At 53.4% G+C, this 23,494-nt stretch overlaps 7 protein-coding genes across 7 annotated transcripts; 5 read left to right on the forward strand and 2 right to left on the reverse strand.

Annotated features, from left to right (window-relative positions):
• Window positions 1-1,051: 1,051 nt before the first annotated feature.
• On the forward strand, window positions 1,052-3,076 carry PG998_004938 (heterokaryon incompatibility Het-C; the record flags this gene model as incomplete). Its single annotated transcript, XM_066871756.1, has 1 exon — window positions 1,052-3,076. One exon carries the CDS (start codon window positions 1,052-1,054, stop codon window positions 3,074-3,076), a length of 2,025 nt encoding a protein of 674 aa, XP_066731853.1.
• A 1,711-nt stretch (window positions 3,077-4,787) lies between these two features.
• On the forward strand, window positions 4,788-5,622 carry PG998_004939 (uncharacterized protein; the record flags this gene model as incomplete). The annotated part of the gene is made up of 2 exons (XM_066871757.1): window positions 4,788-4,990; window positions 5,082-5,622. The coding sequence occupies 2 exons, from the start codon at window positions 4,788-4,790 to the stop codon at window positions 5,620-5,622; spliced, it is 744 nt and encodes a 247-aa protein (XP_066731854.1).
• Window positions 5,623-6,061: 439 nt separating this feature from the next.
• Window positions 6,062-8,894, forward strand: PG998_004940 (beta-mannosidase; the record flags this gene model as incomplete). Its single annotated transcript, XM_066871758.1, has 3 exons — window positions 6,062-6,324; window positions 6,384-7,908; window positions 7,962-8,894. 3 exons carry the CDS (start codon window positions 6,062-6,064, stop codon window positions 8,892-8,894), a joined length of 2,721 nt encoding a protein of 906 aa, XP_066731855.1.
• Window positions 8,895-9,077: 183 nt separating this feature from the next.
• Window positions 9,078-9,985, forward strand: PG998_004941 (uncharacterized protein; the record flags this gene model as incomplete). The annotated part of the gene is made up of 2 exons (XM_066871759.1): window positions 9,078-9,185; window positions 9,548-9,985. 2 exons carry the CDS (start codon window positions 9,078-9,080, stop codon window positions 9,983-9,985), a joined length of 546 nt encoding a protein of 181 aa, XP_066731856.1.
• Window positions 9,986-11,511: 1,526 nt separating this feature from the next.
• Window positions 11,512-14,582, reverse strand: PG998_004942 (GTPase-activating protein gyp3; the record flags this gene model as incomplete). The annotated part of the gene is made up of 2 exons (XM_066871760.1): window positions 11,512-12,929; window positions 13,082-14,582. The coding sequence occupies 2 exons, from the start codon at window positions 14,580-14,582 to the stop codon at window positions 11,512-11,514; spliced, it is 2,919 nt and encodes a 972-aa protein (XP_066731857.1).
• Window positions 14,583-20,073: 5,491 nt separating this feature from the next.
• Window positions 20,074-20,897, forward strand: PG998_004943 (uncharacterized protein; the record flags this gene model as incomplete). The annotated part of the gene is made up of 3 exons (XM_066871761.1): window positions 20,074-20,147; window positions 20,355-20,461; window positions 20,587-20,897. 3 exons carry the CDS (start codon window positions 20,074-20,076, stop codon window positions 20,895-20,897), a joined length of 492 nt encoding a protein of 163 aa, XP_066731858.1.
• A 1,137-nt stretch (window positions 20,898-22,034) lies between these two features.
• Window positions 22,035-23,400, reverse strand: PG998_004944 (ribosome biogenesis protein Ssf2; the record flags this gene model as incomplete). Its single annotated transcript, XM_066871762.1, has 2 exons — window positions 22,035-22,847; window positions 23,023-23,400. 2 exons carry the CDS (start codon window positions 23,398-23,400, stop codon window positions 22,035-22,037), a joined length of 1,191 nt encoding a protein of 396 aa, XP_066731859.1.
• Window positions 23,401-23,494: the final 94 nt, after the last annotated feature.

Genomic DNA, 23,494 nt, shown 5'->3' on the forward strand with positions numbered 1-23,494 from the left:
GATTAAAGTATCGAAGTTCCAGTTATACCAGGACAACTCGGATCAACACCAGCATGAGAGATGGCGAGTTGTTGGTCGAGGTATTACCTTCGATGGCATGGCACGAGTAAGACGGATGACGTAGGTTGAAGAGCGGAGCACAGCCATCCCCCCAAGTTGGGCCCATCAATGTGCCCCACGAACACAGATCGCATGGGATATGGAGTGCAGATTGCCATCGTATGGTATAGCATGATGGGGAAATGGTTGGCCTCGATGCCTTGTTCCCTAGTTTCCTGTAGATAGGACTCAAAACTCAATCGACTCATAGCACCTACCTTATGTACATATTCGTATTCCTGATAATGGCGATAGTGTAGGCAATGCACTTTTGATGTCCAAGGTTCAAGGCTGGAACCTAGAATCTGGTGCGGGGATAGGCTCTCGGCTCTCTTTGTCGGGACGCCCAGCTTCAATGCACGCACGTATACGGTTTCCCTTGACACCAGCCATCCTGGGAGGTCTGATTGGTCCATAAGCCTTGGGTTCTAGCTGAGCTGCCCCTCGAGTCGAGCTGGAAAAGGTTCGCCTCAGCCCAGTCTCTTATTTTCTTTAGACTCAGTTGTCAGTCTCGTGCATTCACACGTGCATGTGGCATGCAGAAACGAAAATCTATCTTGAGAACTAGGACGAATCGGGCCAAGTAGTAGTCGGGTAACTCGATCTCTCCGATGACATCTTGTGATCCACTCAGCGGCATCTCTTCGCACTCTTCTTTTCTCTTGTGTCAGGCTTTTCTGACCAGCCACCGCCAAACGCTTTGGATAACGAGGAGCTGCCAGAAGTTTTGAGGCATATTGCGAACCCCTCGGTCAATCCGCCCAGCTTCGGCCTCAGCTTCGAGATTCTGGATGCTTGGATTTCCGCCCGCTGCTTTGTTGCCAATCGCTCCAGCTATCCCGTTGATATCCACATATCTCAACGCCTACAGGCACTTCTAAACCAATGCTTCGCAAAGCACCAGTTCCTCTTCGGCTTACTTGACTGGTACTATAGATCTGAAATCTCCAAGATGTTGTCAGCTCATCATTTGTTCCTTGTTTTCCTTGTCTGCGCCCTCTTCGCCGGGGGCGCCACTGCGTTCGGCGCAGGTTCTCTGCCTCTGGACTCAGAGTTCAATGGGTTCGTGTGGCGCCATGGCGACATCACCGAGGTTCTCCAGTACCTCCCCTTCAGCTTCGCAACACAGCATCGCTTCACCCAGCTACAGCGGAAACAGATCTACTTCGGCAACTGGTTACGCGACTTTTCTCAGGTCATGGACACCACATGCTTGCAAAGTATCCCCGAGCCCATCCTCCGCGCCATCGTTTCGGTCATGGGTTTCATGGAGTTCGGCTTCGCCACGGATGAATTCGATGTCACCAGAGAGCGTCTGGGTTGCTACACACATGTCGAACACATCGACAACCCCCATGGCTATGATGAAGATGCCAAGAAAGTCGATGACCGACTCCGTGGTCCGGTAGACCCTAAGGAGCTCGAGTTCGACCCTGACACCGGGATGAAAAACTACATCGCCAATTCGGGCCAAGGATGGGATACGTCGGCGGACTACATCCGTAAGCAACTCACAGAATGCATCGATCTGGGCAGGAAAGGTCGGAAAGAACCGGCCGCACGCAAGGAGTCCCTTATTCGCCTGGGGGCCGCACTGCACACATTGGAAGATTTCTCGGCCCACAGCAACTACGTAGAGCTCTGCTTGCTTGAGCTTGGCGAGCGAGACGTCTTTGCGTTCGTCGGGGACGAGTGCAGGCTTACTGCGCCGGGCTGGCGAGGCAGAAAAGTCCCACCCTTGGTGACGGGGACGTTCGGCATGCTCGACATCTTTCACAGCATGCTCGGCGAGGCTGATGACATGGCCATTCTACAGTCCAAGGGCTCCCTCGGCGAACTCGAAACCAAGCTCGGGTACGGAGGCATGGCTTTTGAGCAGTTATTCGATCTCGTGAAAACCGCGCTCGGGGCTCTGAGTCAGTTCACGTCCGACGCCAACCCCCTTATGAAGCAATTAGACACGATAGGAGAGATTTTCAAAAAGGCCAACGAAGACGAGCCCCCGCCAGTTACTCCGGTTAAAGAAGATGCGAGTGGCATCACGAACCCCAATCTCCTCTGGCAATCCATCGAACCAGTACTCTATCTTCACGACAGAATGAAGAAATGGCTGCAAGAAAGCGCACAAGAGTCAGAACCTCAAGGCCCGAACCAGTCCACAAACCAGCTTGGAGAATACACGGATCAGCTTGTTTACAAATTCCTTGCCGTGATGCTCGAGTCGGCAGTCAAGGAACTTCGGAACGCTGTCAAGGCTGCCAAGGATCGCGTTGACGAAGAAGCGGCCAAGGCTGCCTCGGCGGCAGTATACGAGGACGGGTCATCCGCATCCGACCCAAGCCATTCTGACCTTTCCAAAGACCACTTTAGCAACGTCCTCAACCAACCAGCCGGTCTCGTGGCCACCGTGACCACGAACTGGGCCACGCAAAGGATTGTTAAATGCTGGGACGACGATGACATCGATGCCGGAAAGACCATCGAGGAGATTCTCAGGATTCTCCACCATCCCGCATTTGTCAAGAAGAAGTCAGCGGTGCAGCACTACATGTTCCTTGCCGTCAAAAAGTGGTGGCGTGGCCTCCCCGCCAAGGAGAAGAACGTCCTCCGCAATAAGCTCACGAAGCAGAGCGTTCAGAAGCGAGGGCACGAGGCCCATGGGCTCACCTTGAAGGATCTCGAGGGGAGGAAGAGAGGAGCCGCCGTGTTTCCCGGGTCTAGGCCGCGCGTGAGGGCACCACCCAAGAAGGACTCATTCCCCATCGCTTGGGCCATTCAGGAGGCGGGCGCGGATATCCAATGGATCGCGTCAACGTTGCGAGAGGGACTTTATGATCCCCGCGGGGCCACAACCGAATTGCTGCGGGGTGCTGCCGGATTCGCGAAGGGTAGCATACGAGCGGTTTTCACTGTGGCTACTTGGTTTGCCGGTGGAGCGGCGGGCATAGCCATGGATATATGGCGTCCGAGGAGTTGAGTGTTTAATACAGATAGACGATGTTGTTGCGATATACAGCCTAGACAAAGAAATATATAGACAATATGGGTAGAAACATCCACAGTTTAGAGATTCCATAGCCAGTCGAAGCAATTGACATCGATGTGGACCATGATATCAGTCTCCAACAAGGAGATTCTCAAGAATCCATACTTATGCCAGACATCAGGGGTACACATCCATGTAAAAACGCCGATCCTCACATCAAGAATACAGAGCATATCTTACTTAGTGGCCAGTTTTAGATGCAAGACTGCAGAACCATCGAGTAGACCAGCGATATCGGGGCCGAATCGATACGAGGATTTGGTTGGACCAAAAGCCGAATTTCTCTCATTGGCGGGCTTAGAACGCCGAGCTGTTGTCAGTGTTTCGTCTTGCTGACAGTACACACCATGACAGACCATGGCCACATGGACACCGCGCCGCAAAAATGAGTTACTCGGCTCCGATTGAGGGTTGTCGTGTGCTTACTGAGTTCGTTTACAACCGCCCCCGGCCGCCCCCATGTGCTCTGGGCTGATCCGGCCCATCATTTCCCGCACGCTTGCATGGCGGGCTTGCCCGTGCCCTTTGGTTGGCTCCTCTCTTGCCTTCCATCTGCGGGATTCCTATATTAAGGCTGATGTTGTCGAGCAGGGCTTAAGCTGAGACAGGAACTCCGCCACGTTGGGCAGACAGCTACCTTCCCCGTCCCTTATTAATACCAAGAGACCGGGCTTAGATGGGTTAATTATGTAAGACGACTCGGACCACCGTTGCCTAGATCGAAACTTCCACCCACACATGGGGACCTGCGCTGGATGGACGACTTAAGAGCCCCTTCCCCCATGGTATCTTATTTGCTTCCCATCTCACAGTTGGGATATTGTTGTTTTTTTGTTTCCCATGACTCCCTGATTCAGCACTTACTGCATACCCTCTTTTTTGTTTATACCTTTTTCATGGCTAGTATTTTGATACCCATCACAGTGCTAGTAGGCGTGGCATGTTTGGTGGTTGGGCTGCGCCTGTATACTCGATTCGGCATCCTCCGAAATGCTGGACTGGACGAATATTTCCTTGGCGCTTCTTTGGTGAGTGGAAAGGGAAAGAAAGATCAAACTTCTTGCGTGGTCATTGGCTTGGCCACTTTAGACGTGATGGAGAGAGAAATAGGAAGAGAGGAGGAAAAGCAGAAACACGACTAACGCAGATGATCTCTTGTCTTCCAACATTGCAGATTATGTCGTTGATCTGGTACTTTTCACATGTTTGTGGTAAGAATTCCTTTTCGAATTAGTCCGTCTTTCATCTTCTCTTTAAATGAGACATTGGTTGACGCACATCTCTTCTTTCATCACAGCAACTCTACACGGCTTTGGGCGTCCCTTGCACGAACTTGAGCCCGAGTGCCGCCGGTGGCTTCTAAAAGTATGTACAAATACGCCAACACGTACCCCTGACTCCCGTATATCTATCTCCATAAGGACGAGCAAGCTGATTAAATATGTGACAGGCAGTCTGGTTTGGCCCCGCGGCCTGGGGCCTCTCGTCCTCCCTCTGCAAACTCTCAATCGTGTGGCAGTACCGACGCGTCTTCCCTACACCTGGAACGAGGCTTATTTGCAACGTCCTGGTCTGCGTCCTCGTTGTCTACGGGTTCTTTTCGCTCTTCGGCGCCGTTTTCCGCTGCTGGCCGGTGGCGTCCATGTGGGACCTTCCACTGGCCGGCGTCTCTCCTGAGAGCACAGCGCGTTGCATGGACCTCGGTATCTACAACTATGTGTGCTCGGGAAGCAATATTATCATGGATCTTGTTATCTTTGCCATACCGGTGCCTTTGATTCATCGCCTACAAATATCGTCTCGGCAGAAGCGGGCGCTATTGATGGTGTTCTGTTTTGGTGGCTTGTGAGTGTGCCCGGTTACGTATACCCCTTTAACTGTTTTTTCCCATCCCTTCTTTTGTTGATTTGAATACTCACTCCTGAACCTTTGTTAGCGTGATAATCGCCTCGGTCATCCGCCTTATCGCGCTCGAGCAGTACATCACGGCAGCAGAACCCTCCGGGCCCGTCGTGCAGGTCGCGTTGTGGAGTGGCGTTGAGATCAACATTTCCATAATTTGCGCCTGCCTCGCGACGCTGCGGCCGCTACTCTCTAATCTCTTCCCGGGGCTCCTGCCTTCGGCGGGTAGCGCATCATCCGCCACTACCAAGAGTCCCGGCGGATCCCTAAAGAAGGGCAGGAAGAACCAGCAGCAAACGCAAGCCTTCGGCCAAGCCAAGGAGATGAAAGATGGTGCTGGCGATGGCAACGATGACGGTGGCGAGCAAAAACAGGTGCTGATGCGGCTGCTACAGCAACAGCTGGTGAGACAAGCCACCTACGCGCAGGCGCGGCGGTTTCCCGGAAGGAACGGTCTGCTGGGGGGCAAGCAGGCAGGCGAATGGGGTCAAAAGTACTATCATTACCACGCCAGCCAATATACGCAAAACAGTGAGCACGACACAAGGAGAAAGGACGTGCAGGATATAGTGTAATGGGGGAAAGGGGAAGAATGTAGCATGGAGGGTTGGCTGGATATAGGCAGTGTGCAAGAGCGCTCTACGTTTTAATTTCATCCCACGATCTCTGCGGCTCCGTGGGCCAGAAGGAGTTAGCAAAGGACGAGATAGATAGACCTACAGACAGTCTCTACGGCTCCCCCGCATCAAGTCAAGTGATGGTTGGTGGTTGAGTCGTTGCTTCCTCCCCGCTCCTGTGAGCTGCATGTGCGTACATTAGCCTCTTTACAGCCACTGCTCCCTGCTGCCCGCTGCCCGCTGCCCCACGAATCACCCTTCTTTTTATACGTTGGGCCTGCCCAGTTTATTCGAGCCCTCCCACCTGGCAGACAGAGACAGCTATCCAGAAGATGGCTCTGACGAGGCTCGGTGTTGTCGGATCATGGCCATTACACCACTATTGACATTGCTAGCCATGGCGTTTCTGGCGCCCTTTTTGTTAGGGTCCAGTGTCACCTCGAATGCGTCAAGTCCTGGCATATTCGACCTGAGTGCCTCGCAATGGACGTTGAGCAACCCTGCCCTAGACATCAACATTCCTGCCAGCTTTCCTTCGTATGCCCATCTTGACCTCTACGCCAACCAGGTCATCGGAAACCCTGAATATGGCCTTAACGACTTCAATCTCAGGTGGATTTGGAAACAGAACTGGACATATACGACAACGTTGGCGAGCCTGTCAGTAATTAGGGCTGTATTCTCGCCCGGCCATATATCTAGCCACTAACAGCTACCAGGTCCACAAGATATGATCAGACTTTCTTGTTGTTCCAAGGCCTTGACACCTTCACCACTATCGAACTCTGCGGCCAGCACGTTTCCTATACAAATAACCAATTTCGGCAATACTACTTCAACGTCACGGACGTCTTGGCTCATTGTCAAGGTCCACTCACGCTGAGTCTCAATTTTGGTAGCGCCCCCCAGATCGCCGAGAATATCGCAAACCAGCCAGGCCAAACAGACTGGCCTACCGCAGTCAAAGGGTTGTTCGAGATACCGCACCGCGAGTTCATGCGCAAGGAGCAAAACGACTTCGGCTGGGATTGGGGTCCGGCTTTCGCCCCGGCTGGGCCATGGCAACCCGGCTTCGTCGTCCAGCTCAACCGAGAGCAGCAAATGCACCCGCGTAATGTATTGGTGGACATATATCGTCAAGGTCAGAGGAACAACCTCATTCCAGACCAGGGCCAGCCATGGGTCCTCAATGCGAGCATTGACTACATTGGGGAACACATCAATGACCCGAGTTTGCACTTTGTTCTTAGAGACGCCATGAACCAGACCGTGGTCGACGGCGCCCTGGTCAATATAACATCGGTACCAGGGACTATTACAGGCTCGAATACGTTGCCAAGCGACTCTGTCGATCTCTGGTGGCCAGTTGGGATGGGCCCACAGACTCTATACTGGCTCACAGTAGGAGTGAGAGATACGAAAAATAACACTATAGCCTCAGTCACCCGGCGAGTAGGGTTCCGAACCATCGTACTGAACGGGCTACCTGTGCTAGATGGAGAAATAGCAACAGGAGTGGCGCCCGGAAACCATTGGCACTTCGAGATCAACGGCCATGCATTCTTTGCCAAAGGCTCGAACTTTATCCCACCCGATGTCTTTTGGCCGCGCGTTACTCCCCAGCGGATACGTTCACTATTTGATGCAGTGGTTGCTGGAAACCAAAACATGCTAAGAGTATGGTCCTCTGGCGCCTACTCTCCTGACTTCATGTTCGAGGTCGCCGACGAGATGGGCATCTTGCTCTGGTCCGAGTTCGAGTTTGGCGACACCCTTTATCCCGTCGATGAAGACTTCCTCGAAAATGTATACGAAGAAGCCGTCTATCAGGTTCGACGCGTAAACCACCACCCATCTCTCGCCTACTGGGCTGGTGGCAATGAGCTCGAAAACCTCGAGCTCCCCACAGCCAAGAAGGCCGCCCCAGGTGATTATCCGCGGATCCTCGCCGAGTACGAGAAGCTCTTCCTCTCGACCCTGTTTCCCGCCGTCTTTGAGAACTCTCGGAGCATCAGCTATGCACCCAGCAGCACCAGCAATGGGTTCATAACGCTCAACTTCACGGACGCACCCTACATGCAACAGCGATACAATAACCTGGAACCGGGCCACATCTATGGCGAGACGGACTACTACCACTACGACTCCTCGGTAGCATTCAACAATTCCGCGTATCCCGTGGGTCGCTTTTCGAACGAGTTTGGCTACCACTCGATGCCTTCGCTCCAGACATGGCAAGAATATGTACCCGAGAGCGACCTCTTCTTCAACTCGACTACCATCATCTATCGCAACAGGCACTACCCCCTGGAGGGCTCAATACAACGAATTACCGAAACACGTCTAAAGGCATGGCCGAAATGACAGCGGCGGCACAGCGCTGGTATCCACGGCCTGAGAAGAGCAACTCGATGGCCAACTTCTCCGCCTGGTGCTGGACGACGCAGGTGTTCCAGGCCGACTACTACGGTGCCCAGATCCAGTTCTACCGACGGGGCTCCGGCCTGCCGCAACGGACCCTCGGCAGCCTGTACTGGCAGCTCGAGGACCAGTGGGCGGCGCCGACTTGGGCCGGCATCGATCGCGCCGGTCGATGGAAGATTCTACACTACCGAGCCAAGGACCTCTACTCCAACGTCATCATCAGCCCCTTCTGGAATGCAACCACACGAGAGCTGGATTTGTGGGTCACGAGTGATCTCTGGAGTGAGGTGCGCGGCACCGTGAATGCAAAGTGGTATACTTGGGATGGCGAAGAAGTGGACCTTGGTGGCAGCAATCTGCGCGGCCAAGAGGTGACGGTCGGCCCGCTCAATACCACCAAGGTACTCTCTACGATGCTGAATGCCAACGCCAGCGATCTTGTCATGAAAGCTGAAGTGAAGGTGACTGGGAAGTTGCCCAACTCTGACGATACCGCACTGTTCCAACACACCAACTGGTTCCACACGGCACCGTTGTCTCAAGCGAAGCTCGTCGATCCTGGCTTGCAACTAACTCATAGTGACACAGGCAGGGTATTCACAATAGCAGCAACTTCTGGCATTAGTGCTTGGACCTGGCTGGACACTCCTGCAGGTGCGGTGGTTGTGTTTGATGACAACGGTTTCTGGCTTGGGAAGGGGGAAACCAAGAAGCTCATCTACCGTGTTATACAGGACGATACTGACGGCGAATGGGTCAAGCATGTGACGATACAGAGTCTCTGGAACAGTACTTTAGCTGATTAAAATAATTCTCCCTTCGTTTTCGGTTCAATGTCACGCTATCAACCTAACAGAAACGAAGCCTTGTGAAATAATCGACTCCCAGAATTGTTCCAAGTTGCTGTATATAGCTTGAGGCTGGACTGCGGTCTACCCAATCCCTTCAGTTCTGCGCACCTTCCAGCTGTCTCGCCGCAAACATCCATCATGCGCTTCACCTCTTCTCTGATCACCCTCCTGACGGCTGCCGCCGTCCCCGCCGCCTGTGCCCCTGCCGCCGGCAGCCCCAACGGGGCCGTCTCACTAACTCCCAACGTGAACGTGCCTGACCTACTGACGTACAGTGCCCCACAGCGGGGTAGCTCTGGCGGGGGGTTAGGCTCAGGCTGTCGCAGCTCTCCAGCTCCAGAGGGCAGTTTCCCGTTCCAGAACCATCGTCTGTAAGCTGTCCAAACAGGCTGCAAACAGGCACCCGATAACCCGATAACCCGATACCTATTAAACCTGTCGTCATTCCTCTCCATCCCCCAGCAATCTAGTCGGTATCCATCCATACATACACAACGACCTTGACAAGATGGCTTCGGCAAAGAGAATCGCAAAGGTACAGGCCATGGGCATCTTCCTGTCCTCCGTACCCTGACTGCGCGCTCTGGCACCCTGCTAACCTACCCCAGGAGCTGCAAGAGTGCGAGTCCTCGCCCCCGGAGGGCGTCACCATTGCCTACTCGGAGACCAACATCCACGTCTGGACCGTCACGCTGCAGGGGCCCGCCGGCACCGCCTACCAGGGCGGCGTCTTCACCCTGACCCTGACCCTGCCGACCGAGTACCCCTTCAAGGCGCCTTCGGTCGTCTTCAACACGCGCATCTGGCACCCCAACGTCACCAACGACAACGCCGGCAACATCTGCCTCAGCATCCTCAAGCCCGAGAACTGGAAGCCCGCCAGCCGCATCAAGGGCGTCCTCGAGGCCGTGCGCCAGCTCCTCGTCGAACCCCTGCCCGACGACGCCCTCGAGGCCCGCATCGCCGACGAGTACAAGAACAACCGCGCCGAGTTCGACAAGAACGCCAAGAGCTACGTCCAGCGCTACGCTACCGGCGGTAAATAAACGACGCCCTGCTGTTCCGCATTGAAATGCTTCAAGAGAAAGACCATCTGGCGGCCTAAAGAACCTAAACGGGTTTGGCCCAACCGGTCTTGACTTGTCTACATACCCACCCATTTGTTGCCCCTGGCCATCTCCATCATCACAGCGGCACCACTTATTTGCGCAAACGACTTTATTGTGGACGATGGGATAGGATTTCTTCGTCGAAAATGAGTGAGATGTGACAATGGGAGGTTGCCTGTCGTGCAGCTGGAGAGGCTCATGCTACTCGAACGCTGCACAGTGGTTTAGGTGAGAGGACAGCGGCAAGGCCATGGCACCACCTACAACAGGGGTCACTAAGTGCCAGGAACAAATTCATCGCGATGGGCACCAGAGTGCAGAGGGCGAAGGTAAAATAGATATGATCACATGACATCATGGAATAAACAAGTCACGGTCGCAGCCAAGTCTCAATAGTAACGTTGGTGTTTTGCCAATACCGCCATCAAAAGCAAACAGGTTTCAAATCTTGTTCGTTCATGCGAGGGCCGTCGTGTGGCAAGCAGAATCACACTTGTCAAAAATAGTAAGAGGGACAAAGTCTTGCTGTGAATCCATGGCATGCTGCCATATCTACTTTCTCCGGGGCGTCTATGATGGCTTCGCTCTAGTCGAAATTACTCTATGTACTGGTGGGCTTCCCTTTGCCGTTTGATGAATGTCGTCCGACATGCTGCAATGCCGCGAAATAGTTCTTTACAGATGAAGAAAAAAGATGAGGTAGAAGAAAGGGGGTTTGAGAAAAAGTCAAAAGCACCAGCGCCGACAAATGCCTAGAATATATGCTGCCCCATTTGAGAAATTTGAACACGAGAAAGAGAAAAGAAAAGAGAAAAGGAGGCCCCACGAGACACCGAGAGTGATTGTTGCAAACCAGCAAGCAACAACAATGCAATGTAATTCCCTTTCGTCTTTGTATTTTTGGTCTTCGCCACCGCCTGCCGTCGCCCTGAAAGAGAAGAAAAAACCCCGAAATGCAATATAAAGTACAAGCAGAGCCAAGCAACAGCGAAAAATTCGAGACCGTAAGTTCGTGAAAAAAAACCGTTCATGATTTCGATGGTTGAGAGGTGGAGAGTGAGGATGGATGGATGGGGTATAAATTTGGTCTTCTTCTTCTTCAGCCTCGGGTATCACTAGGAGGCCCACCACAACAGAACCGATGATGATGACGCAAATCAAAGTCGAAAGAATTGAGCGACGCGGGCTCCGCTACCATGTTCGGCGTCAGCCACAGGCCTCCCCTCATGAGCCATATACACATCGCTGTTATGTCTCTGATACAAGATGGCAGCGTCGGGTATCCATGTGGAAAAGGGAACAAAGGAAAATATAGTGTTGGTGGTGTTGTATGTTCAGAGTTGCTGCTGGGCGTGTTGCGCAAATGTCGCTGCCGCTTTTGTTCCGTCCTTTCCGAGAAAATCAAATGCCGTGTCATCCCTTTCCTGGGGGGCAATGCTTATGCAGCCCTCGCCTCCCTTTATTTACCGAGTCTTCTTGCCGAGAAACGTGCCCTTCTTCTTCAGCTCGCCAGGATCCTCTGTTGTCATTCCAGCGGCTAATCGCGCATTCTCGATCTTGACATTGTCACGCCTCTCCTGCCGCCTCTGCTCGATGGTGTCCTGGCTTAGGTGTCCGAAGCCGTTGCGGCGCTTGAAGCAGCTTTCCATGAGCCCGTTGGCGTCGATTAGCCGCCGCGGGATCGTCTGCACCACCTGGAAGATCTCCATGGGATCGCTCACGCTCTTGATCTCCGACTCGCCGATCTTGAAGATGGCCAGCGCGATGCGGAAGAGCGTCTTCGAACCCTCGTAGAAGAACACGTCCCAGACGCGCAGCGTCGTCTCGATGGGCAGGGTGCCGATGAAGCAGCTCATGAACCAGGCCGTCATGCAGAGCGTGATGGGGGGCAGGCGCGTGGGCTCGGGGCCTTTTCTGTGTCGTCGCGACTTGGGCTTCACCGCGTCCGTGCCATCCAGCTCCCCACCAATCTTGGTCCAGACCGCCGGCATTGAATCGCGGAGCGACGACATGAGTACAGCGAGATCCACGTTGGCGCCCTCGAGGCTCATCTCGTGGGTTCCGGGCAGGTATACGCGGGTTATAATGTTAAGTAACCAGAACGCCTGCTCTTCCGACTCCACGAACAGCAGCAGTAGCCCAGCGAGGAAGTTGAGCGACTGGCAGTAGCCGATGCGAGGGTTGTAAATCGAGAAGGCGTGGAGCACCCTTCGCAGGGAAGAGATCATGGCTGTCTCATCCGCCCTGGCCGCATTACCGGACGGGGCAGTCAGGGTAGCCTGGCTGTTGCGATTGCGAGCCGCCCCAGCCTCTGTGTTCGGCGTAGAGGAGTTGTGGGGTGACCGGAACTTGATATTATCGGGGAACGTTCGGTGGAGATCGCGCTCGATGGCCTCATTGTCGACATCCTTGGCCTTTTGCTTCAGTAGCCCATCGTATACGCCTGCATGCTTCGCCACAATGGCCGGGCCACCCGCGTAGTAGAACCACGCTGCACCTCGCCATTCCGGAGGAATTCCCTTGCGGACGAAGCGCTTCGTTTTGGTCGAGCGCTGGGGGAAACGGTTGGGATTGTCTGTCATAAGCCCGCTTTCCTTGAGGAAGGCAGTCCATTTCCGCCGCCTCCTCTCAATGTACTCGGTGTACCCGCCGTTCCACTGGTCGTACTGTTCCTGGCTAACGTATTGGTTGTGTTTGCGGAAACCGTAGCGGTCTCGTTCGCTGTCATCGGCGTCTTCGGGAAGGGTCATGTTCGCTGTTTTCCCAGGATTGCGTGTCGGGAAATCATCCTCTTCGTCATCATCCTCTTCAGTTGTGGCTGGTGGTAAGTCGACGAGCTTGCCCGAGTCATGCTTCTCGCTCTCTGCACTTCGTTCCGCCTCTTTTTCAGGGGGTTGGGAGATTCAGAGTTTCGGAAAATCGCCGTCGAATCGCGGACAACTCGTTCAGAACCTTCGCTAGCGCCCGGTAGGGTGGGTGGATCCAACGGCATAGTGCTCAGGTCTGAGACACTTTGGGACATCCGACTCATACCCAAACCTTCGTGAGAAACAGCCAGTGCGGCTGGCCGGGGGATCGGCAGCGAGTCCGACATGGCCTCCAGCATAGTCGCCTGCAGCATAGCACTCTTCCTTCTGCTCTTCTCCGACGCGCCAGTTGGCGGCCTAGACATCTCGTCTTGTTGCCGTTGTTGTTGTGCGAAGTACTCTGCAGGGGCTAAAGAGTCCCGGAATCCTTTCTCGTACATTCCCATAACGTCGTCCACACTAAACTCCTCGTCGTCACCCTCGCCCTCGCCGTCGTCCATGTACTCGTCCAATGGCTCACTAAACCCGTTAATGGATGTTATGGAACTGTTCTTGGTCGCCACGCTGCTTCTCTCAGTCTGCGATGTACCCTGCTGTGTCGAGGCGGAGGTATGTGACCGGTAACTAGACCTCATCTCGCCCGAGGGCATCGAAGCCATGCGAGGTATGGGATCTCGGGAAAGAGATCTAGGGCCGCTGCTCTCCGTTCGGCTATATGCCATCGGTGGCCGGGCTAACGGGTTGGCCTGTCGACTCCTACTGCGGGCAGTTTCTCGCAGTTGAGTATCGGGAGAGGGGCGCATAGGCAAAGAGGCAAACGTTGCAGTCGACTTGTTGGAGGATATGGAGTGCCCCCGTTCCCGAGGCCACAGCAGGTTCCCCTGGTGAGTAGTAGGCGATTCCATAGGGGTAGGGTCGGTCGCAGACGACATGGTGTGATGGAGCCGGGATTGGATATGCTCAGGGTATGGCTGCTTCACACTCGGTCGTCGAGGTCGGGAAAAGTTCCCAATCATTGGGTCCCCTCCCACATGCCGGCTCTCGATAGAATTCATTTTGGGGAACTGGCTGGGGCTCGGAGGAGGGAACTCGTCCCTGAATTCCGAGGAAAGCGATATTTCGTCTTCGTCTTCGTATTCATGCGGAGTTAGCAAGCCCGGTGAGTTGAAGGTCGAATGGCCCGGTGAGTTAAAGGCTGAATGCGAAGTCGGATAGGTGAGCACCGTGGTTTTCGACGGCGGCAAGGGCTGTGATTGATTATGAAGAACGGTATGGCTTTGGCCCAAAGAATCCCATCGTGGAGACAAGGGTGTCAAAGGCGCCGGCGGGACTTGCGGTCCAAAGTCGACAGACGAAGAGTTGTCGTCGGGGATTTCGCGGTGATAAGGCCGAGTCGGGTGATTATAAGAAGCAGATGTCGCAGGTCTCGCCGTTGCGAATCTCTCTACTACGTTGTCGTGTTCGTGGTCGGCGACGAGGTGGCGTGCAGGGCCATGCGAAAATGAGGCAGGACTTGGTAATGAGGTAGGAATGGGGGATGCCGGTCTGCTAGAAGAGGCTTTTGAAGCATACAGGCCATACGGCCTAAACTTGTCGCTCCGCTCGCGTTTGACGTTAGAGGGCCCGCGAACAGACGTTGCAGTTGCATCATTCAGGTGGCCAGGGTTACCCTCGACTGGACTTGTCGGAAGCCCTGGGCCTCGTCCAATGTCTCCGGGCATGGCCATTGTGCCGGCCATGGGTGGCACATAGGGTTGGCCGCCTTCTTTCTTCTTTCAAACACACACACACACGCGCTCTCTCTCCCCCTCTTTATGTGGTATTACCTCGCGTATACCCGTACCCCCAATACAGTATTTGAGAAAAACTTGATTTCTGGCTTATGGTGTAGAGGGAAGGTTATTGGAGGAGTCCGGCCAGTAAAGGAATGGAATAAGCCCGTCCAAAAAGGACCAGAGGCTAAGGAGCAGGACAAGGCCGGACCGGGGCTAACAGAGAAAAGGCTCCGAGTGACATGAGTGCGTGCCTGGTCTCTGACAGTCAGGACTTAATGTTCGCAGCAAAGGGCGTAACAGGAAGAGCGAGGAGAGACGCCCAGAGCCGGAGAGAGTTTTCGAGGCGACCAATAATAATAACAGTTGCGGGCGCTTGGCGGAGATTGAAACTGCAGCTTGGGTAGGCTGCTACAACCTCGATCCAGTTTGTGGGGATTCGCTTGGGCAGGCGTCCAAGGTTGAATGATATCCAGGAACCCGTTGTTGACCTGGTCCTCCTAGGCCCGACTGGGAACTAGCAATTTGCACAACTACTCCCAGAACAGCACCCACTGTCTAAGTGTCCTAGTGTTAGGTGCCTAGGTGTCTAAGCTGTCTTGGATATGCAATGCTTGACGCACTAATGGGCTTCTCTGCCGTGCCGAATCCCTGGGTTGGGGGTCTTTTCTCTCTTTGTGATTGCTCGTTGTTTTTTTTGACAAATCTTCAGCAACTGTCGGTTGTGGTTAGTTGGTTGTTGTGCTGCAGCGCTCCCTCCAGTATCCCTCCCCTTCATGTTGTGTCCCCCCAGCGGGTCAGCGGTAACGGAAATTTTGTGGCCAGTACGACTCTCTCGCAAAACCTCCCCCTCAACACGGGTGTTCCTTGTACAAGAGCTGCACCAACCCGCCGACCGGAGCCCAAACTAGAAATGCTCACTAAGGTTGTCCAAGTAGTCTGCATCGACATCGGCAGTCTGTCTGGTTAGGTATTTTTCCCGGCTTATTAGTCTGCATTCCGACCGAGCTTACAAACCGTTAGCGGGGGGGGTACATCAACAACGGGAGATAGCAGACGCGCGCTGTCAATTCCAGATGCCCTTCACTGCATTGTGTCTCTGCTGGCTTACGGGGTAACATACTCGAAAGTAAAGTGGCTTTCCTGCGACCTGGTCAATGCTGCCTGAATTCGGGATCGTCGTTGAGGCTGATGAGATGGTTCGGGCTGCAATGCTGTTTGGCGGCAAGTCCGATAGTGCTTACTGGAGCCTGCTACCGTAATATAATCGAGCAGGCTGAGGACGGCTTGTCATCAAGTAACATGACGAGAAAGGGATTGCGGAATCGTGACGAGGGACTTCCTGACGTTTCTCCTCGAATAGTCTTTACTAATTTCTATCGCTTAAATGGATCCCAAGTCTAGTGATAGGTGTATACGGGTAGGTTAGATCTCTGTTGTTCATGGTATGATACTGAACTGACATGTCAAACGAAACAGCCTGTGCTCCTAGACTCGATAACATAATTTCGGACAAGGGACCAAATCTTCCCAAGCTCGATACATGCATTGAAGTAATCTAGAGAATGATGTCAATCCCTCTTTATCCGTCTTCTTCATCTGCATGAAGCACGCCAGCTTCGGATCCTCGTGATAGCTCATGTAAGGGCGACCGCCTTAAGTCCAAAGACACACATTAGTAGCTCCTCGCGTCGGTGCCATCGAAGCTTCGTTGACGCGGGTGACAGTGACAGCATGCTACCGCCGCTCCCGGTGCCGAAACCCCATTAGATGTCTTTGATAGTGACAGTACCTGCACGGGAGGTTTGCGCACGCCTCCAAACGGACAGGATGGGAAACAATGATATCATACACATTAATGGGGTTGCATGTCCTGCATATGATCCCGTCGCTGCTCGGTCAATTTCTTCCATTGCTTCCCAAGTCAATACAGCTCGCCTCCGAATATCGAGCTATTACATGCGTTGCACAGCTAGAATCAGACAAAGAATGCATCCTAATCCCGATGGTTGACACCCATCACAAGCCGCAAGGCCTGTCTGGTCTTAGTATCGATCCCCATGCAGCCTTCCATTGCCCACTCATTGATTTTATGCAAACAGCTTTGGTAGTAGTGAAATATGCAGAACGGGACCCATCAGGGATGCTGTTGACATCTGATGAACCCAAGCAGCCAAGGGGGAAGATTCGTGCAGACAGCGCAGTCAGACTGTAGCCGTGATCCTGATACCTACTTGACTGTAGAACACCGGCTCCCGGCTCCCCGGCTCTACGGATACACATGGATGCGAATTCATTATTAGAACTCCATTGTTTACATTCGGTGGATTCGGCACGCGTCATAGCCTTGCTGGCTGCGACTGGCTGCGAAATTGAAATGAAGCTGAGAAAAAAAATGGTTGAATTAGCAATTAGCGTTGGATCCGTAGTAGGGAACTTGTGTAAAATTTGCTGGGATGGCAGAACAGGGGGCCCGGGGGAAGACAACAAAGCGACTGCCCCATCTAAAGGTCCTGCGATCCAATTGGTTCAAGGCTACCTGACAAAACAAAAGAGGAAAAGAAAAAGAAGGCAGGAGAGAATAACGAAAACCCGAGTCTTGATATCCCTTGCGCGCGCCCCTTGGTGGAATGATGTCAGGTGCGAACGTTGCTTTGGTTTGGAGGAATTGAATTTCAACCCTTTTTGCCCATCTCAATCATTATGTCTTCTTCCACGGCATGCAGAAGCCGAGTTGGAGACTACAAGACCCGACGTTGAAAGATCTTTGACCGTTTCCATACGGAGTACTCCGTACAGCATGTGAGATCAGACCACGGTTCTGCTCGCTCTCTGACAGCTAGGTGGTGGTGGTGACAGCGGCCGGCCCCCTGTAAAAGCGGTCCCGGCTAGGTAGGTTTGCAAACCACCAACCACATGAGGTCCATCTCTCCCCATTCACTTAGGGGTTTCCGGCTCTCCCTAGCGCATTCGGGGAGACAATGAAGCTCGTCCGGGTTCGAAGCGAGCTTGACCAACTCAATGGGACGAAAAACCAATCTGCCAACGGGGGACCTGCGTGGTCTGCCTGACAGAATGAAGTTGGCCTCAATATTATTTTATAATTCCTTTTCTTCGATTCAAGTCGCTAATTTCCGCTTGCAAGCCCTTCTCGGAGGAGGAGCAAATAAATCCGATTGGAAGCTTGCGCTTTGGTCTTCTGCCTGCCTGTTGTCAATACTACAACGGCAGATTGAAAGCTCGACCTCCTGAAAGTTGGATAGAAGGGGGCTCCCAGAACACCCAATGGTATAAAACATAGAAACCCCCAGTGCAGCGTAGTGGCTGGCCCATTTCAGCCCCTCCCCGTCGCTATCGCCAGAGCGGCTTCCTCCCTCATGGGTATGGCGGACATTTCTGCAGCCATGTGCCTTTGTATGGTTTGGGATGGCGTGTGGACATGTCCGATCCTTTCGCCAGTTCAAAGGCGCGGAGACGTCCCGTTTCTCGTGTTAGGCTGGATCGTTGGGCTTGCCTTGTTCACGTCCCGCTATATCCCATATATCTTCTACGGATTGAGCTTGGATGGTATCTCGAACAACTCGCAATCCCCACGACTCCTCATCATCGACTGATTGATGGTGGGTGGAATCCCAATTCTAGGAATGGCAGGACTTCGTTCACATGCACTTCTTTTCACCACGGGATTTGACATGACGGGGTTTCAACGCGACGGATTCCGACTTCAAACATATCTCATTTCCTTCTGGGTGGTCATGGCATGGCATCTCGGGGTCAATACAGACCACGTGAAGATTCTGGGTTGTCAGGCATTTCCGTTTCCAGCCAGCAATTCCTTCACGTGGTTAGTGGGCATAACGAATATACGTAGAAAGAAAGAAAGACCTGCAGGCTGTGGTCATCATGGGCAAACCTCTTGAGAATGCTCTCGGTTTAACGTGCTCCCAAAGCACCCGCGAATCCGAATGATACTCTTTCGGTAAACCGGGGAAAAAAGGAAGAAGGAAGAAGAAATGACAAAACGGGTCGGCCGGCGGAGAAAGCAAAAGGATATTTCTCAAAATCTCAGAATTGTCGATAGTCGTGTCTATGGCAGCTCAATCACGCCTGAGGCGATCGATGTTGTGTGCGGGCAACACACTGCACAGCGTTTGCTTGCTTTGCCAAACGTCATTGACTGTTGTGTTTCAAGTTTGTCTTGCAATATCCATCCTGCGTCCTGATTGAAGTTTACCTTGTCCTGGCTTCTGTCCTGGCGACAGAACACTCGGACCATATGCCCGGGCAATATTGGAGACTTGCACGTGATCTGACGCTTTGCGTACCCCAGTACTTCAGGTACGAAGCATCGAGACTGGCTCTTCGCCGTCCCAGCCATGGTTCAGCATGTACAGAAGAAGTTCAATGAAGTACATGATGCACGACAGGGGCTTAAGTTCTCACAAACGGAGAGGCCAAAGCTCCCTTGCTCTCTCTCCTCTCTGCTTCTCTTTCGTATGTAAGTTGTCGTCTCCTCAGGGGCCAATCGACAGCTCCCGTGTCTAGCATCGGGCTATGGGCAGAACGTGGCCCGCGTACACACCATTACCACATCCAAGTCCCCCAATGTCATCATTCACGTTGCAGCTCTCGTTTACCCTCTCCAGTCTTCCCTAACCTCCTCACTCCTCGGTCCCCCATCTGCAGTCGTCCCTCTTCCTTTTTGACTGTTAACCTTAAGTGACATGGAGTGACTATGTGGCTGTACAAAATGCAATCCACAATGACAGAGTTATGCTCTCTGCCCCATCTTCCCCATGCGCAGAAGCGCGCACCGTAGTTCTTGGGGAAGTACTTACATATGTACTCGTCGGTACTTGTCTGCCAACCTGCCTTTTCTACAAGGAGAGCTACTGTGCCTTGGTAGTAGACAAGTAGATACTGTAGCTTCCCCCATGGCGAGCGAAGAAGAGAGGCTCAGCAAAAGGCAAGCAACAAGCAAGCAACCATATTGGTGGGCGAACAGCAGCACGGCTTGCGCACGCAATGGGATGGGTTGGCAAGCCTGCCGGCAAGCAAAGCCAACTAGCAAGCTCCCCCTCCTCCTCCTCCTCTTCCTGTCACTCAATCCCATCCTCCCCCAAGTCTAACCTTCCCTAGCTGTCCAGCCAGCTCCCAGCTCCCAGCTCCCACTCCCCCAGCTTACGAGCCTCTGTCTCCCACCTTTCCCCTGCGCGTTCCCTCTCCTGTCTGTCTGTCTCGACCGACCTTGGAGAGCCGCGCCCAGCGCTTGCTTTCCCACCACCCCCAGCCCTTTTCTCCTTCTTATCCATTACCCTCCCTCTTCTCTCCCATCTTGCTTGCTCTGTTAGCTCTTATACTTTTCACCTGCCATTGACTTACCGAGCCTTCTCCTCCTTACTGTTGAACCCACACATCATCTACATACCCACTTACACAGACAACCATGTCCCGCAAGCGCAAGACTGACGAGGAAGAGCTCGTTGCTCTTCCTAGCGACGAAAGCGAAGAAGAAGAAGAGTGAGTAAGACTGTTAGCGCCTGCGCCGCAAGCGGTAGCTCCCTCCACCTGGGTGTTGTCGCAAAACATGCGCCATCAAGCTCGATGCGCCTGGTTTCGGCGCATTGTTATAGGATTGTTGATGCGACGCCAGGCACATTGCCTTTTCCATGGCTAGCACAGACCACTGCGAGATGTGAAACGTGATAACGCTGACGCCACGGACAGATATGTTTCTGAGGGAGATGAGGACGACGAAGTCGATGATGATGACGACGAGGAGGATGAGGCGGACGAGGAAGGCGAGCCTGAAGAAGAGGAGAACGGCGTTAAACGTGAGTCTCCCGCTTTCCAATGTGCCCTTAGCTACCAGATGGGCGCAACTTGTAGAGTGGTATCCCAGCTCGGCGCGGTTTGGTTCTTTCGAGCAATGCGACTGATACATCCATCATATTCCCAGCCGAGCCAGAACGCCCGGCCAAAAAACAGAAGACGGCCCCCGCCTCCACAGAGTCTGTCCCCGTAGTGGACGACGGCGAGGAAGAAGACGTTGATGAAGACGACGAAAACCTTGATGAGCAGGGCGGTCTCCAGCCCGAGGAAGACCTCCTCGAAGAAGAGGATGATGTCGACGCTGAGGAAGACGACAATGAGGAAGCCGCCGTTGGGGATGATGAGCCCGCCAAAGCTGTCAAGGTCGGAGCTGCTCCCGTTGTCGCTAAGGCTGACGACGTCAAGGAGGTTGCAGCCAATGGTGACGACGAGGACTGAGACCATTAAACAACGTGCGCCCCTCATGACCACAGCTTGATGCGCCTGCCCTGTACGATGATAATAGCATCAAGTTGCCAACCTACTAGGCATACCTAGTTGACGTCTTTTGGTTTCCAAAATACCATGTTTGGTAATCGTATCTTTCAGGAAAATAGATGTAGCTTCGCAAAATCCATAGCTTTCGTTGAACAAGCTTAAGTCGAACAAACATCAAGGCAAGCCGGCCTTCATTTGTAAATGATATGTAGTTTCTGTGCGTTGCAGAATTTGCGAGCCTTCCCTCTCCCCTAAAAGAAGGACCAAAAAATGCGGACCATTGTGCGATTTTCGGCAAGTCTTCTGACAGTCGCAGTTCCAAACCAACACTTATATGTACATATATATATATATATATCAAAAATGGACGTCCATTGGGCATCGATGCCACCTTGGGAGAGGAAGCTTCGTGGAAATGAACCATACAAAGGGCATTGTTCTCCCTCCCCCGCGCTAGCTCTTTCCTCAACTTACGTGCGTAGGTCGTGGGCACGGTTGGCAAGCCACTGCATCGACTTCTGGTTGGCCATGAGCCCGATTGATGGAGGAGGCACTTCTGGCCGCTGCGACCTGAACCGCGGCCCCTCGTCTGTGAAGATCAGAAATCTAGAAAATAGGCCCCACACATGAACACCGCATGTCCATATGACAGAGAGAGAGTGTGTGTGTGCGCGCGCATCACGGCAGCCCGATAGCGGTTTTGGCTGCGCAGAAGCTGAGCCGACAATGAACATGTTCAAGCACATCCCTTACGGTAAACATCACTGATGTCGAGCGCACTTTATCTCATCTACTCACAGAATCAATTGCTACGACGGTGCTGCTAGATTGTTCACTTCTAGGATACTCTATCGAGCTACTGCTTCCTAGCAAACGGATCAGCTGTATTACAACAGGTCTTGGCCAACAGTTTTGTTGCCTATCAAAGGACGACTTCAAAGCACATTTCTCCAGCACAGAATGTTCAGTTGGAGCATGAAAAGGAAGGGTATAGTCATATAGCCTAGCACATCTGTCTGGTCCACAACCAGAACAACAAACGCCGGGAACCAATGCATTAATGACGACAACTGGCCTGGGTCTGGAGGGACAGATTCTCTATTCGTCGTCCTCTTCATCTTCCTCCCACTCATCCTCCTTGGCGGCCTCATCGGCAGCACCGGCCAGACCCTCACTGTCGTAGTCGTCGTCCATCATCTCGTCGAACAGATCACTGTTGTTGCCATCCAGGTCCATCTCGTCCTCGTCCTCGCCGTCGTCCTTTTTGGTGGCATTGGCTGCGCGCTCCTTCTTCTTCTTGTCGACGTTGGCCTTCTGCTCCTTGCGGCGCTTCTCCTTCTCCGCCCGCCGTTGTTCCCAGCGCTTCTCAAGCTCTTGGAGCTCGTCTTTGGACTTGTGGATGTGCTCGTGCCACAAAATCTTGCCCGCCGAGAGACCATCCTCGATCTTGACCAGGCGCAGCTTCATCCGCGGGCCTAGCTCGACCATTTTCACAGCTCGGCGTTCCACCCGGTCATCCACCTCGTCGGCTTTGGCGCTCGCCTCGAGCGCGGCGCGAGCCTTTTGAGACAACACCTTCTTGGGGGCGTTGTCGAGAACTTCCACTTCGGCATCTGTGTCCATCTCGCTACCACTCGTGGCGTCCGTCATGTAACCATCGCCGTTCTCGCCACCCACCATGTAGTCAGAGATGTCCTCCAGCTTACCCAGGTTCGGAACACCACCTTTTCTCGCCTTCTTGTTCAGCAGTTTCTCGGCCGCATCAAGGCGCCGAAGAGGCTTGGAGACCCCGACCGCCTTGGTCGTAATGGCATAGTGTCGGAAGTTTATGACGAAGCTGCCGTCATCGCCGTCCTTGGCGGGTTCTCGATTTAAGAGGAGCACCCGCTTGATGGAACGCAGTGGCGTCTTCTGGGGGTTGATTGGGGGAAGAGACCCTGAAAAATTGTCGTCGTGAGGCTCTCGAGATGGCGAGGGACCTTGGACTTGGCATTGGAGTCGGGGGTAGAGAAATTGTTCATAACAAGCAAGGGGGTGTGAGGTACTCCTTGCCGCCGCCTCGCGGATGTCGCTGGGCTCGCCTCACATCCTTGCAGAGGGAATATTTGTCGACGCGGAAATGCAACGTGGGACCTCGCGGGGCACCAGCGATACGCAAGTTGGTGTTGCCGGAATCTGACTTGGAAAACAACATCAAATGAGTGACTCCAAGCGGGCCGGTCATCGTAACATAGTCGCGAAGGCGGTTCGCGCGGCGCTCCTTCAATCGACTGGCGGTGCCGGGCTCCATGACTTGGCGCACATCCTTGGCCAATTGACTGATATTTGATCCAACCTCGCCAGCTCCTATCCGAATCACCATGCTCTTGGGGTCTTTCATGTCGGCATGGCCGGTTGTAGCGGCCGTCGACTCGGGATTAGCGGCCCCGACGTGGGTGCGTCTCTTTGTCCGTCTTTTCGCCATGTTTTAAGAGGGTGTGGAGAATTATAAAATATAAATACTATGGGCTGATCGGTATCAACCAATTGGTGCTGGTGGGAAAACTCTAGGTTGTAGA

Source organism: Apiospora kogelbergensis, assembly GCF_038363985.1.
Source record: "Apiospora kogelbergensis strain CBS 113332 chromosome Unknown utg000003l_segment0_segment0, whole genome shotgun sequence".
NCBI lineage: Eukaryota > Fungi > Ascomycota > Sordariomycetes > Amphisphaeriales > Apiosporaceae > Apiospora > Apiospora kogelbergensis.